Consider the following 14,431-nt stretch of genomic DNA (forward strand, 5'->3'; position numbering starts at 1 on the left):
ACAAAAATTTTATGTGCAGGCCCCTTAAAACACGCCCAAAATTATTCCCAGCATCATACACAACTCACATATATTTGACTACTTTGCAAAACATATCATTTTGATAATATGGATCTTCAGATATAACACCACAGGCACTGCAGAATCAACTCATCCCGAGCAGCCGAGTGTGAATCATCATTTCTCCGAGGACAAGCAGGCTGCTTGTTCTCACGACTGGGTTGACGTCCGCGTCAGCCCCCACCAACCGGAAGAAGCTTCGCGGGACGGTCGGCACGCAGGCCACGCCCACCGCGCATGAGCGGCCGCCTTCCCGCCCGTGCGCGACCGCTCCCGCCAGTTACTTTTTTTCCGCGACTGAGAGAGTGGTGCGTTTGCCTCTCTCTCTGTTCAGCCGCCGGATTTTCGACCGCGTTTACGCGGATCGTCGCTTGGATTCCCATTCGGTTTCCTCTGATTTTGTTTGTATTGTTTAGAAAAAAAAAAGAAATTTTCTCCCCTTTTTCCCTCGCTTTCTAGCGGGGACGCCACGTTGCGGCCTAGTGGCCGCTCGGTCGGTTGATTTTTTCGTGGTGTGATTTTAGCCACCATTGCCGACTTTGACTTCGCCGACGCGATTTTTCCGTCGATGTCCTCGAAGGTCCCGAGTGGATTTAAAAAGTGTGGTCGCTGCGGCCGGCCGATCTCGCAGACCGACACCCACGCTTGGTGCCTCCAGTGCCTCGGGCCGGAGCACAATCTCAAGTCGTGCGCTTTGTGTCTCGGTCTCCGGAAACGGACTCAGGTTGCGAGGCAAGTTCTGCGGGACCGTCTTTTTGGAACTTGCGCCGGCCCCTCGACGTCGACCTCGACGGCATCGGTATCGAAGGCCGGTTCTTCGGTACCGGTATCGATGCCCGAGACATCGGCACCGATGGCAGCGACCCCAGGAGAACAGGTCCCGTCGGCCCGCCGGTCCGCCGGTGAGAGTGGGGTTGAGAGGCCGCGTGGGCAGTCGGCCCCGGTCACTCCCTCAACTCGTGAGCCACGGGACCGAACCCTGTCGGACCCGGTACCTCGAGACCGAGGGGGATCGACCTCCTCCTCCTCCATGCCCTCCGGCGCCGGTGACGTGCACCGGAAAAAAGATAAGAAGCGCCGTCACCGGGAGCCCTCGGTGCACCCTGAAGAGGAGTCGACGCCGAAGTGTCATCGCAGAGAGGAGAGATCTCCGTCGGTGGTGGAGGTACCGACGCGTCGGGGTTCCGGCACCTCGGTGCCGTCTTCTGGCCCCCAGCAGCTTCTGGCACCGACACCCTTACCGGCCCCACCGCCTTTCCCGGCAGCGGGCCTGGACGAGTGCCTCAGAGCCATCCTTCCGGGGATCCTGGAAGGGCTGATGCGCCAGGCTGTGCCGGCGTCGGGGGTGCTTGCGCCCCCGGCGCCGATGACTGTGGCGCCGGCGAGCTCTAGCCCGGCGCCGGGGCTGTCGACACCGCCGCCGCTTGCGGTGCCGGTCTCGACCGCCACGCAGGTGGAGTCCCCGTCGACGTCGATGGAGGGAGCTCCGTCCCCGCCGGCGCGGGAGTCCACCGCTCGACGACACCGAGACCTTGGTGCCTCGACGTCGAGCCGGGCCCGGTACCGGACTCAGCTACATGAGCTAATGTCCGATACCGAGGATGAGGACTCGTGGGGGGAAGAGGAGGACCCGAGATATTTCTCCTCAGAGGAGTCTACGGGCCTTCCCTCGGACCCCACGCCGTCACCGGAGAGGAAGCTCTCACCTCCTGAGAGTCTCTCCTTTGCCTCCTTTGTGCGGGATATGTCGATAAGCATTCCCTTTCCCGTGGTCTCTGTGGAAGAGCCGAGGGCCGAGATGCTCGAGGTCCTCGACTATCCATCACCACCTAGAGAGTCCTCCACGGTACCGCTGCACAATGTCCTGAAGGAGACGCTGCTTCGGAACTGGGTGCGACCACTAACTAACCCCACCATTCCCAAGAAAGCAGAGTCCCAGTACAGGATCCACTCTGACCCAGAGCTCATGCGGCCCCAGTTGCCCCATGACTCAGCGGTCGTGGATTCTGCTCTCAAGAGGGCACGGAGTTCGAGGGATACCGCCTCGGCGCCCCCGGGGCGGGAGTCTCGCACTCTGGACTCATTTGGGAGGAAGGCCTACCAATCCTCCATGCTCGTGACCCGCATCCAATCTTACCTGCTCTATATGAGCATCCACATGCGGACCAATGTGCAACAGCTGGCGGACCTGGTCGATAAGCTCCCGCCGGAGCAGTCCAGGCCTTATCAGGAGGTGGTCAGGCAGCTGAAGGCGTGCAGAAAGTTCCTGTCCAGGGGTATTTTTGACACCTGTGACGTGGCATCTCGTGCTGCGGCCCAAGGTATAGTGATGCGCAGGCTCTCATGGCTGCGTGCCTCTGACCTGGACAACCGCACCCAGCAGAGACTGGCTGACGTCCCTTGCCGGGGGGATAATATTTTTGGCGAGAAGGTCGAGCAGATGGTTGACCAACTGCATCAGCGGGAAACCGCTCTCGACAAGCTCTCCCACCGGGCGCCTTCAGCACCCGCCCCCGCGGGCGGGCGTTTTTCCCGGGCTCGGCAGGCTGCACCCTATTCTTTTGCGAAGCGTAGGTACAACCAGCCGGCCCGAAGGCCTCGTCAGGCACAGGGACAGCCCCAGCGCGCTCGTTCCCGTCAACAGCGTGCGCCTAAGCAGCCCCCTGCGCCTCCACAGCAAAAGCCGGGGACGGGCTTTTGACTGGATCCATGGGAACATAGCCGCCCTACAAGTGTCCGTACCGGACGACCTGCCGGTCGGAGGGAGGTTAAAATTCTTTCACCAAAGGTGGCCTCTCATAACCTCCGACCAGTGGGTTCTCCAAATAGTGCGGTACGGATACGCCCTGAATTTGGCCTCCCTGCCTCCAAATTGTCCTCCGGGAGCTCAGTCTTTCAGCTCCCATCACAAGCAGGTACTTGCAGAGGAACTCTCCGCCCTTCTCAGCGCCAATGCGGTCGAGCCCGTACCACCCGGGCAGGAAGGGCAGGGATTCTATTCCAGGTACTTCCTTGTGGAAAAGAAAACAGGGGGGATGCGTCCCATCCTAGACCTGAGAGGCCTGAACAAATTCCTGGTCAAAGAAAAGTTCAGGATGCTTTCCTTGGGCACCCTTCTGCCAATGATTCAGAAAAACGATTGGCTATGTTCCCTGGATTTAAAGGACGCATACACTCACATCCCGATACTGCCAGCTCACAGACAGTATCTCAGATTCCGCCTGGGCGCACGGCACTTTCAGTATTGTGTGCTGCCCTTTGGGCTCGCCTCTGCCCCACGAGTGTTTACAAAGTGCCTCGTGGTGGTAGCGGCCTACCTACGCAAGCTGGGAGTGCACGTGTTCCCATATCTCGACGATTGGCTGGTCAAGAACACCTCGGAGGCAGGAGCCCTCCGGTCCATGCAGTGCACTATTCAACTTCTGGAGCTGCTGGGGTTTGTGATAAATTACCCAAAGTCCCATCTCCAGCCAACTCAGTCTCTGGAATTCATAGGAGCGCTGCTGAATTCCCAGATGGCTCAGGCCTACCTTCCCGAAGCGAGGGCCACCAATCTCTTGGCCCTGGCTTCGCAGACCAGAGCGTCTCAGCAGATCACAGCTCGGCAGATGTTGAGACTTCTGGGTCATATGGCCTCCACAGTTCATGTGACTCCCATGGCTCGTCTTCATATGAGATCTGCTCAATGGACCCTAGCTTCCCAGTGGTTCCAAGCCACCGGGAATCTAGAGGATGTCATCCGCCTCTCCACCAGTTGCCGCACTTCACTGCTCTGGTGGACCATACGGACCAATTTGACCCTGGGACGTCCATTCCAAATTCCGCAGCCCACGAAAGTGCTGACGACGGATGCATCTCGCCTGGGGTGGGGAGCCCATGTCGATGGGCTTCACACCCAGGGTCTGTGGTCCCTCCAGGAAAAGGATCTGCAGATCAACCTCCTGGAGCTCCGAGCGATCTGGAACGCACTGAAGGCTTTCAGAGATCGGCTGTCCTGCCAAATTATCCAAATTCGGACAGACAATCAGGTTGCAATGTATTACGTCAACAAGCAGGGGGGCACCGGATCTCGCCCCCTGTGTCAGGAAGCCGTCGGTATGTGGCGTTGGGCGTGTCGGTTCGGCATGCTTCTCCAAGCCACGTACCTGGCAGGCGTAAACAACAGTCTGGCCGACAGACTGAGCAGAGTCATGCAACCGCACGAGTGGTCGCTCCATTCCAGAGTGGTACGCAAGATCTTCCGAGAGTGGGGCACCCCCTCGGTGGATCTTTTCGCCTCTCAGACCAACCACAAGCTGCCTCTGTTCTGTTCCAGACTTCAGACACACGGCAGGCTAGCGTCAGATGCCTTTCTCCTTCATTGGAGGACCGGCCTCCTGTATGCTTATCCTCCCATACCTTTGGTGGGGAAGACCTTACTGAAGCTCAAGCAAGACCGCGGCACCATGATTCTGATAGCGCCCTTTTGGCCCCGTCAGATCTGGTTCCCTCTTCTTCTGGAGTTGTCCTCCGAAGAACCGTGGAGATTGGAGTGTTTTCCGACGCTCATTTCGCAGAACGACGGAGCGTTGCTGCACCCCAACCTTCAATCCCTGGCTCTCACGGCCTGGATGTTGAGGGCGTAGACTTCGCTGCGTTGGGTCTGTCTGAGGGTGTCTCCCGGGTCTTGCTTGCCTCTAGGAAGGATTCCACTAAAAAGAGTTACTTTTTCAAGTGGAGGAGGTTTGTCGTTTGGTGTGAGAGCAAGGCCCTAGAACCTCGTTCTTGCTCTGCACAGAACCTGCTTGAATACCTTCTGCACTTATCAGAGTCTGGCCTCAAGACCAACTCAGTAAGGAATCACCTTAGTGCGATTAGTGCTTACCATTATCGTGTGGAAGGTAAAGCCATCTCTGGAGAGCCTTTAGTCGTTCGATTCATGAGAGGCTTGCTTTTGTCAAAGCCCCTATCAAGCCTCCTACTGTGTCATGGGATCTCAACGTCGTCCTCACCCAGCTGATGAAACCTCCTTTTGAGCCACTGAATACCTGCCATCTGAAGTACTTGACCTGGAAGGTCATTTTCTTGGTGGCAGTTACTTCAGCTCGTAGGGTCAGTGAGCTTCAGGCCCTAGTAGCTCATGCTCCATATACTAAATTTCATCACAACAGAGTAGTGCTCCGCACTCACCCAAAGTTCCTGCCGAAGGTGGTGTCGGAGTTCCATCTTAACCAGTCAATTGTCTTGCCAACATTCTTCCCAAGGCCGCATACCCGCCCTGCTGAACGTCAGTTGCACACATTGGACTGCAAGAGAGCATTGGCCTTCTACTTGGAGCGGACACAGCCCAACAGACAGTCCGCCCAATTGTTTATTTCTTTCGACCCTAACAGGCTAGGGGTCGCTGTCGGGAAACGCACCATCTCCAATTGGCTAGCAGATTGCATTTCCTTCACTTACGCCCAGGCTGGGCTGGCTCTTGAGGGTCATGTCACGGCTCATAGTGTCAGAGCCATGGCAGCATCGGTGGCCCACTTGAAGTCAGCCACTATTGAAGAGATTTGCAAGGCTGCGACGTGGTCATCTGTCCACACATTCACATCACATTACTGCCTCCAGCAGGATACCCGACGCGACAGTCGGTTCGGGCAGTCGGTGTTGCAGAATCTGTTTGGGGTGTAAATCCAACTCCACCCTCCAGGACCCGAATTTATTCTGGTCAGGCTGCACTCTCAGTTAGTTGTTCTTCGTAGGTCAATTTCTGTTGTACCCTCGCCGTTGCGAGGTTCAATTGACCTGGGTTATTGTTTTGAGTGAGCCTGAGAGCTAGGGATACCCCAGTCGTGAGAACAAGCAGCCTGCTTGTCTTCGGAGAAAGGGTATGATACATACCTGTAGCAGTTGTTCTCCGAGGACAGCAGGCTGATTGTTCTCACCTACCCTCCCTCCTCCCCTTTGGAGTTGTGTGTTTCATATTTTATTGCTTGTCATTCAACTGGCGGGAGCGGTCGCGCACGGGCGGGAAGGCGGCCGCGCATGCGCGGTGGGCGTGGCCTGCGTGCCGACCGTCCCGCGAAGCTTCTTCCGGTTGGTGGGGGCTGACGCGGACATCAACCCAGTCGTGAGAACAATCAGCCTGCTGTCCTCGGAGAACAACTGCTACAGGTATGTATCATACCCTTTATCCAAAATAATTTTTCAAGAATTTTTTGTTTAAATAACACTGCAGGAAAAAAATAATGCTACTTAGCTTCAAATTTCAAAAACAGATTTTTGGATCAATGACGATTCACACTCGGCTGCCCAAGACAAGTCGAACCTGCAGTACCAGTGTTGACCACCTTCCTCCCCCCCCCCCATGTGAAACTCTCCCACTTCCCCTCACGTTCAGTTCTGTTGCAAGATATGATCCAGGTGTAGCCATTCTTTAGCTGTAGGGTCAAAGCGGCCCATTCAACGATCCGCTAATTTTTCAAGATTCAACTCTTTAAGGAGGGACCCGTTCCCTTCTTCTAGTGTGCAGCAATCACCATCTTGGTTGCAGCGAAGCAGAGGCGTTAAGTCTGCTTTGCCACTTTAGACCCCTACGATTACCCAATCCAAGCAAACACCATTTAGGGTCACAAGGGCACACAAATCCCAAGGTTGCGGACAAGCACTGAGTTACATCGTGCCAAATTTACTGCAATATGTTGCATGTCCACCAGATATGGAAAAAAGTGCCCATAGCTTTGCCACACCTCCAGCACAAATCTGTAGATCCAGGGAACATAGCTTTAATCTTGTCAGGAGTGTGATACCATCTACTTAAAACTTTACCATGCATTTTCTTTGATCAATACACACAGATGCTTTTTTTTCACTTCCATACACACCACCTTCCATTCATTCACACTTTAATTCACACCGCAGATCCCCCTCCCAAGCCCCTCATATGCGGGAACTTAACAAAAGTGCTTCCTGTAAGGAAGCGATAAAGGAGCTTTATAGTCCCTTTTAACTTCCCCAAGGAACCCCACAATTTCTCAGTGTCATCCGGATCATCACGTGTCTGATTCTCGAGGGCCTTTGCATTGTCAGGTCCTTGAGGCAGGACGAGTTTGTGAGCCCTTGGGCCTCTGCCGAGGAGCGACAGTGGCAGGCAAGACCACCTTGTAACTGGATACACAGAAGAACAGGACTGGAACTCTGGACTGGAGTAGTACTAAGGCAGGCAGCTAGAACAAACGAAACAGGAACAGCTTCACCTGCACTTAGCCACTGTTCCTCTGGAGTTGAGCTCCGGAGTGCAGGTGGCTGGCAGGATTTGCAGGAACTGAAGATCCAGAGGACCCACCCTGGGTCTGGGATACACGAGGGAGGCAAGGCACAGAACTAGACTAGGACTGGAAGCTGCACGCAGCCACTAAGCCAGAAACACAAGACGGACGAAGGAGACAAGATGTACACACTGGCTAGGCAGACAGGGTTCAGGATATACACTCAGGATATACCCCCTAGCTAGGCAGGGACAGGATTCAGGATATACGTCCTAGCTAGACAGAAACCGGACTCAGGATATACACTCAGGATATACGTCCTAGCTAGGCAGAGACAGGATTCAGGAAATACAAGCAAGCTTGGCAGAAACAGGCTTCGGGGTAGACACATAAGCTGGTCAGAAGCAGGGGTCAGGACCTACATACAAGCTTGGCTGAAGTGGGGTTCGGGATATGCAGACAAGCTTGGCAAACACGCACAGAGAGAATCAGGGTACAGGCTATAGACAGAGGCGGGCAGCAGGCAGAGAATATCCGGGTTCAGGCAATAGTCAGAGACAGGCAGCTAACAGAGAAGAATAAAGCAGGGGCTAACCAAGTCTTTGGGCAGGCAGCAGACAGAGGAATTCACCAGGGATAATAGGGTCAAGGCGGAAGCTTCAGACAAACAGACAGAGAGAAGATGGCGGAAGCTTCAGACACCAAACACAGAGCAAGCACTAGAAGGACTAACAGTCCACAGACACAAAGTAGCAGGGCAGAGCCCCCTACGGGAGAATTGGCAGTCCACAGACACAAGTAGCAGATGGGCAAGAGCCCCAGAGAAAGGCTAAGTAGCAGCGCAGCAGTGCACTCACTAACCTGACGGCCTGTAGGCATAGAACACACACCATGCAAAGGCCCTGAATGCCAGCACAGCACTTCCTTATGAAGGCCCTCACTGATGAGGTCACAGGCACAGCACTCAGGCAGAATGCACAGTGAAACACAGAGAGGCTCCCCACACCCAGGTGCAGTGTAGTGAAGCAATTAGAGTCACGCTGGAAGCAGCCAGCACATACACAGAGAGCTAACTCTGGCAACACCCACAGGTGCAGTATAGTGAAGCAATTAGAGTCATGCTGCTGGAAGCAGCCAGCACAGAGAGCCAGAGCTAGCTCAAAGGACAGGCAGAAGAGACAGGAGCCAGCTAAGAAGCTGACCCCCAGAAACAAGGTAAGTCTGAGGGTGGTCACGACCACAGACATGACATCACATAACTACTCCTGAGAAGATATGTAATGCTTAATTTGGAAGTAAGGAAATAAATCAGGAGACAGCCCATTCATTTCCCGCAACTCTTCAAAAGAGCGCATTTCTCCCACATCCAAAAAATCCCTAAAACGCTTCGACATGCCCAATCCTTAAAATTCGCATGCATCCTACCCACCAAAAACCCCGGATCCTGAAGAATGTGTGCAAATGATGGACCACGCGAACCTCGCATCTTGTTTTTCAAGAAACCCCACAGTGATAGATGAAATATAAATGGATTAGAGGTCAACCGCCTATAAGCCCAACCTAAAGAGGGGCCCACAGCGCAGCGTCTAGGGAATAATCTTTCACAAAATGTTGTTCCAAAATAGTGATAGGAGATGGATAGGAGACTGCGCCCCATCAGTCCAGTGATGAGCAAACTTTAACTGCGCCGCCCAATAATACCATAATAAGTTGGGCATACCTCTCCTGCCCAAATCCGTAGAACCCCACATTACTTTCTTAGCTAGTCTCGACCTACGACCACCCCAAAGAAAGCCAGAAATTTCAGACTGAAGCTTCAGAAGCTCCGATCTTGGTACCAATAAGGATAAAGATAGAAACAAAAACAATAAGCGAGACAATAAGTTCATTTTTACCGCCAAAATTCTGCCCCACCACGACGGCCATCCCTCTTTCCATCCCACCAGTTCCCGATGTAACTGCAGCAACAAAGGTGTATAATTCAGAGCATGAAGTTTAGATAAATCTTTAGGAATCTGGATGGCCATGTAGCGGAAGCTTACAGTGGCCCTTCGAAAAGCAAAAGAGAGCCACAACCTCGCCTCCTCCACTCTGTAATAGTAACCCCTAAAAACTCTGACATCAGAATTAACCTTAAAAACCAACTGCCCAAAGCTATTCAGCTCTCAAATAATATGTAGGGTCAACAGAGGTGAGTTCACAAAAAAACAAAACGTCAACTGCAAACAGAGCTATTTTATGCTCCCTTCCCCCTCTCCAAATCCCCCCGATATCGGACAGGAGGCTAATCCTATAGGCGAAAGGTTCTATCGATAATGCAAATAACATAAGTGAAAGTGAGCAGCCCTGCCTAGTCCCCCTCTGAATAGAGAATAGGGAGGAGTAACCACCATTTACCTTAATAGAAATCTGTGATTTAAAAGATAAGGAAGAATCTAAAATCACACCCAGACTTCTAACTGAAGTCAGAACAGATAGCGTAATACCCTCAAAATTAATTTAAAGGGAGTGGTACTTGATCACTATGTCATAACCGAAAAATTTGGGGCCCTTTTACTATGCCACGTAAGTGCCTATGTGCGCCCAATGCGCAGCAATTCCAAGTTACCGCCTGTGCAGTAATTTCATTTTTTACGCGCACCAGAAAATTTTTGTTTTCTGGCGCATGGGCGGTAACTAGCATTTTATGCGCATAGACCATTACTTACTTCCTGGTTACCGTGTGCGACCTTACCGCTAGGTCAATGACTGACAGTAAGGTCTCAGACCCAAAATGGACGCGTGGCAATTTTCATTTTGCCGCACGTCCATTGTGGGCAAAAATTTTAAAAAAGAAGCATTTTTACAGGTGTGCTGAAAATTGATTCTGCGCACACCCAAAACATGCATCTACACTACTGCAGGCCGTTTTTCAGCGTTCCTTGGTGAAAGGGCCCCTTTGTGTTTTTGTGACATTCAAAAACATCTATGCTTAAATTGTATGCATATAAAGTTTGATCAATTTAAACCCCTCATGTATCCTCTCGGGTACGGGAAAATAAAATTGTAAACCATCAGTGTAAAACCGATAACATTCACCAGTGTGCAAGCTTTTAGCAAACCTAGGTGTTGGTTATCAGGTGTTTCCTATTGAATTAAATTGCATTCCTTTCTATTTGAATTTTTTTTTTATAGTAAACTGCCTTTATCTATATTGGCTAGGTGGTATATAAAATTTTATTAATAAACATAAACATACATGATTAACAAAAAAGACAGTGATGAGTCTTGTGGTATGCCTGAACCCAAAGACATCTAATTCGATTTAGATTGAGTTTGTACAGCTTGAAACTGATTGCAGAATATGACCTAAACCATAAAAGTATCTTACCAGAAATTTCAAATGAGACCAATCGAGAGAGTAAAATCTTCTGATTTACAGTATCACACGCAGCAGCTTCTAGTGAAACAAAAAAAAATCCTTTTGTTTCTATCAAAGCCCAACTGTATTTCATTAGGTGTTAATCAGTAAGGTTTCTGTGCTATGCTTTAAATGAAAGCCAACAAAATCGGCTCAACAAAATCCGTCAGTTGATGGAAATTCACGTTTCCATCACTTTTGAAAAAAAAAAAAACCATAAGATTAGAAATAGAACAGAAGTTCTGAACTTTATTTGGATGTAATGAAGGATTTTTCAGCAAAGGCCTAACAGCAGCACTTTTTCGTAATGAAGGAACTTCTCTGTCTCAAATGAATAATTAATAATTTATCCTATATATATATAGAACTCAGCTCTCCAAAAAGTCAAAGTATATCTAATATGAGGAGGAAATCGCCTCAAGAAAAAGCCCCTCCCAACATTACTTAATATATGGGACAAAGGCTGTGCTTCATCATCATGGGCGTTTCATATATTAAGTAATGTTGGGAGGGGCTTTTTCTTGAGGCGATTTCCTCCTCATATTAGATATACTTTGACTTTTTGGAGAGCTGAGTTCTATATATATATAGGATTTATTGTGAAGATTTGGAACCAGTACCCCTGTGTTTATATGTTTAGTTTGTAATTAATAATTTAGTCATAGGAGGGGCTATGTCTAGTTTTAAAGCTTTTAAAACACTTTTTGACGAACACTTTGTGGAGGAGTGGCCTAGTGGTTAGAGCACCGGTCTTGCAATCCAGAGGTGGCCGGTTCAAATCCCACTGCTGCTCCTTGTGATCTTGGGAAGTCACTTAACCTTCCATTGCTTCAGGGACAAACTTAGATTGTGAACCCTCCTGGGACAGAGAAATATCCAGTGTACCCGAATGTAACTCACCTTGAGCTACTACTGAAAAAGGTGTGAGCAAAATCTAAATAAATAAATAGTAGAGCCTGTATTAATGGACTATTTTGAAGTATTCAACATATCAATAACCTTGTAATATCTTGGGAATTATTAGACATGAACTCTGTCCAAGATCACTAGCGTCAGCATATGATGAAAGGGGGAAAGAGATTAATAAAAAGAGGTATAGTGGCTGCAAGATGCAAAATTATGGAACCTTTAATGATGGAGAATTAGATTGAGCCAAATTAGACAGTTGGAAAAACTCAGATCTATGGAATGAAAAATATAGTGCTGAAGCTGAGGAGTGGAAAAGGATAGTGAAGGTAGGGGGTTTATAAGAATAAGTAAACTATATATGTTGGAATAGGGAAAATGGATTGGGTTTAGGATGGTGGGCAATGAAGGGGTGGAGTAAAGGTTCAACAGAGGCATGATACAAGTGTTTGGAAATGGTATGATAAATGTTGTTGATATGATTGGTGGGGAAAAGAACATTTAAAAACAAAGGATCTGAAACTGTGGCGATCAGAAAAATGTTGTGCCATATAAAGAAATCCCCACATGCCATCCTCAAGTAAACTCTTTTTATTGTAGGTGTATCGGCTAAACAAGATTTCAGCAGAACTGGCCAGAAAAGCTGCTGAGGAGGTTGGAGCTGAGACTGGTAACCAACCCCTTTTATGTCTTCAGAACTCTTAAGTAGTGTTGCATATTGCTGTTTCTGTGTTCCCAGCAACACAAGAAAAAAAAAAAAAAAAAAGAGAGAATTGTGACTCATAGATTTGTGGTCTACAGAGCACTGCACTTTTTTCAATTGCAAGATATTGTTGCTTGTTGATTAACTACCTTCATATTGCAGGCATTGTGCTGAAACATGGCAATGTCGGATCAGCTAGCTAATAAAGATTTATTACTTGACATCTGTGGCTCAAGTCTCGATTTCCTTTGGCCACCTCTGCTGTTAGGTTCCCAGTTTTGCTCTTCCCACCAGAACCTGTTGGTGGGTGTACTGCAGGAACACTAGCACTATGAGTAGACAAGGACTTCAGCCTCAAACATGTCAAACTTTTTGATGAACTTTTATTTATAAATAGCAGACATCACCCTTCTTTACCTGCATTAAACAACCTTCAACCCCCAAAGTCCCTATTATAACATTTTTGCTTATTGCTTAGTCTCTTACAATATTGGGCACTAGAGGCCGATTGAATTTCGGTTTTGGTACAGAAACCGACCCAAAATCCGGGTTCAGGTTTTGGCCGAAAGTGGCTGTGCATTTTCAGCTGAAACTAAAACTTAGGGTCCCCCCCCCCTTGTGATCACTTTTGCCGCTCACTGCGATTAATCCCTGCCCCCCCACCCGACCTGACACAGGTAGGCCCTCCCTGGGTCTACCATAGCAAGCTCTGGTGGTCTAGTGTCATGTTCGGGGGCAGGAAAGAACACCGCTGGTTCCTGTCGTAAAATAGCTTCGGGAAGTGTCAGCAGCCATTTCCATTGGTGCAACGGTATGGGGCAGGAATAAGTGAGGTTCGTTCTTGCCCCAGAAGAGCCACTAGACCGCCAGGGAGGGTGACCTACCGGTGTTGGGTGAGGGGGAGCTTTTTTGGTTGGGGTGGGCATTTTTGTGTACGGTTTCAGTTTATGCCAAAACCAGCCAATTTCGGACACAGATTCGGTTTCGGCACAAATCAAAAATTCTGGGTTCAGTCTGGCTCTGTTGGGTGGTATAGAATGAGTAGAAGGAAATTGATTTTTTACTTCCAAAAGTACAAAGACTAGGGGACACTCAAGGAAGTTACATGGAAATACTTTTAAAACAAATAGGAGGAAATAGTTTTTCATTCAACGAATAGTTAAGCTCTGGAACTCTTTGCTGGAGGATGTAGTAACTGCGGTTATTGTATCTGGGTTTAAAAAAGGTTTGGACAAGTTACTGGAAGAAAAGTCCATAGTCTTCTTTTGAGACAGACATGGATAAGCAACTGCTTGCCCTGGGATTGGTAGCATGGAATGTTGCCAAGATTTGGGTTTCTGCCAGTTACTTGTGACCTGGCTTGGTCACTGTTGGAAACAGGATACTGGGCTAGATGGATCATTGGTCTGACCCAGTATGACTACGCTTATGTTTTTATATGTTATGTGTACCATGGGAAGTAATACCTTCCTCAAGCCCCGGGAAAACATGCCTTAACCACAAGAAGAAGTGTCATGCTGTGCATTTTTTTTTGTCTGTAATACTCAAAGGTCACGGTATGTTGTGAATACACTTTTACATTGAGGTTAGCTTTGTAATAAGCTGGTTTTTATTAGTATTCCGACCTATACCCAGCATTCCTGTACTGAATATGTTCATAGAGTTAAACCTGAGGCTGCTTATTATCAAAGAGGAGACTCCAATTCTTAAGCCAGTTCTTCATTCATTTAATACAGTTGATGACAAGATAAATCACCTACAGTTGAATAGAGCTGGATTAGGGATTCTGTACATACAGAGTGAGTATGTGCCTGTGATTAACTCTTCCTGAGAGGAGGAACTGTCAGTGGCTGTTAATATGAAATACTCAAACACAGAACTAACAGCAATCTGTCGTTAAAATCGTCCATAAATTGGAGGCCAATGTAGTGCCTATTTTTAAAAAGGGATCCAGGGGTGATCCGGAAAAATTACTGACCATCATTGTTCCATCTAAGCTGAAAGGATTCCTCCAACTGCATTTCTGCAGGGGTGTGAGGTGTGTACTTCAGTATTGTGTTTTCAATCACTAGGGCTAGAAAGTGCCCCTCATTATTGGAAAAATGTTCTAATGAAAGAACACCC

General features: G+C 49.2%; 1 protein-coding gene across 1 annotated transcript in view; it reads left to right on the forward strand.

Annotated features, from left to right (window-relative positions):
• MTR (5-methyltetrahydrofolate-homocysteine methyltransferase) overlaps positions 1 to 14,431 on the forward strand; it is a 345,546-nt gene that overhangs the window by 42,839 nt on the left and 288,276 nt on the right. Inside the window, 1 exon segment of the mRNA XM_030196515.1 lies at positions 12,205 to 12,274. Coding sequence (XP_030052375.1) covers positions 12,205 to 12,274 — 70 coding nt within the window.

Source organism: Microcaecilia unicolor, chromosome 3 (genome assembly GCF_901765095.1).
Source record: "Microcaecilia unicolor chromosome 3, aMicUni1.1, whole genome shotgun sequence".
Classification (NCBI taxonomy): domain Eukaryota; kingdom Metazoa; phylum Chordata; class Amphibia; order Gymnophiona; family Siphonopidae; genus Microcaecilia; species Microcaecilia unicolor.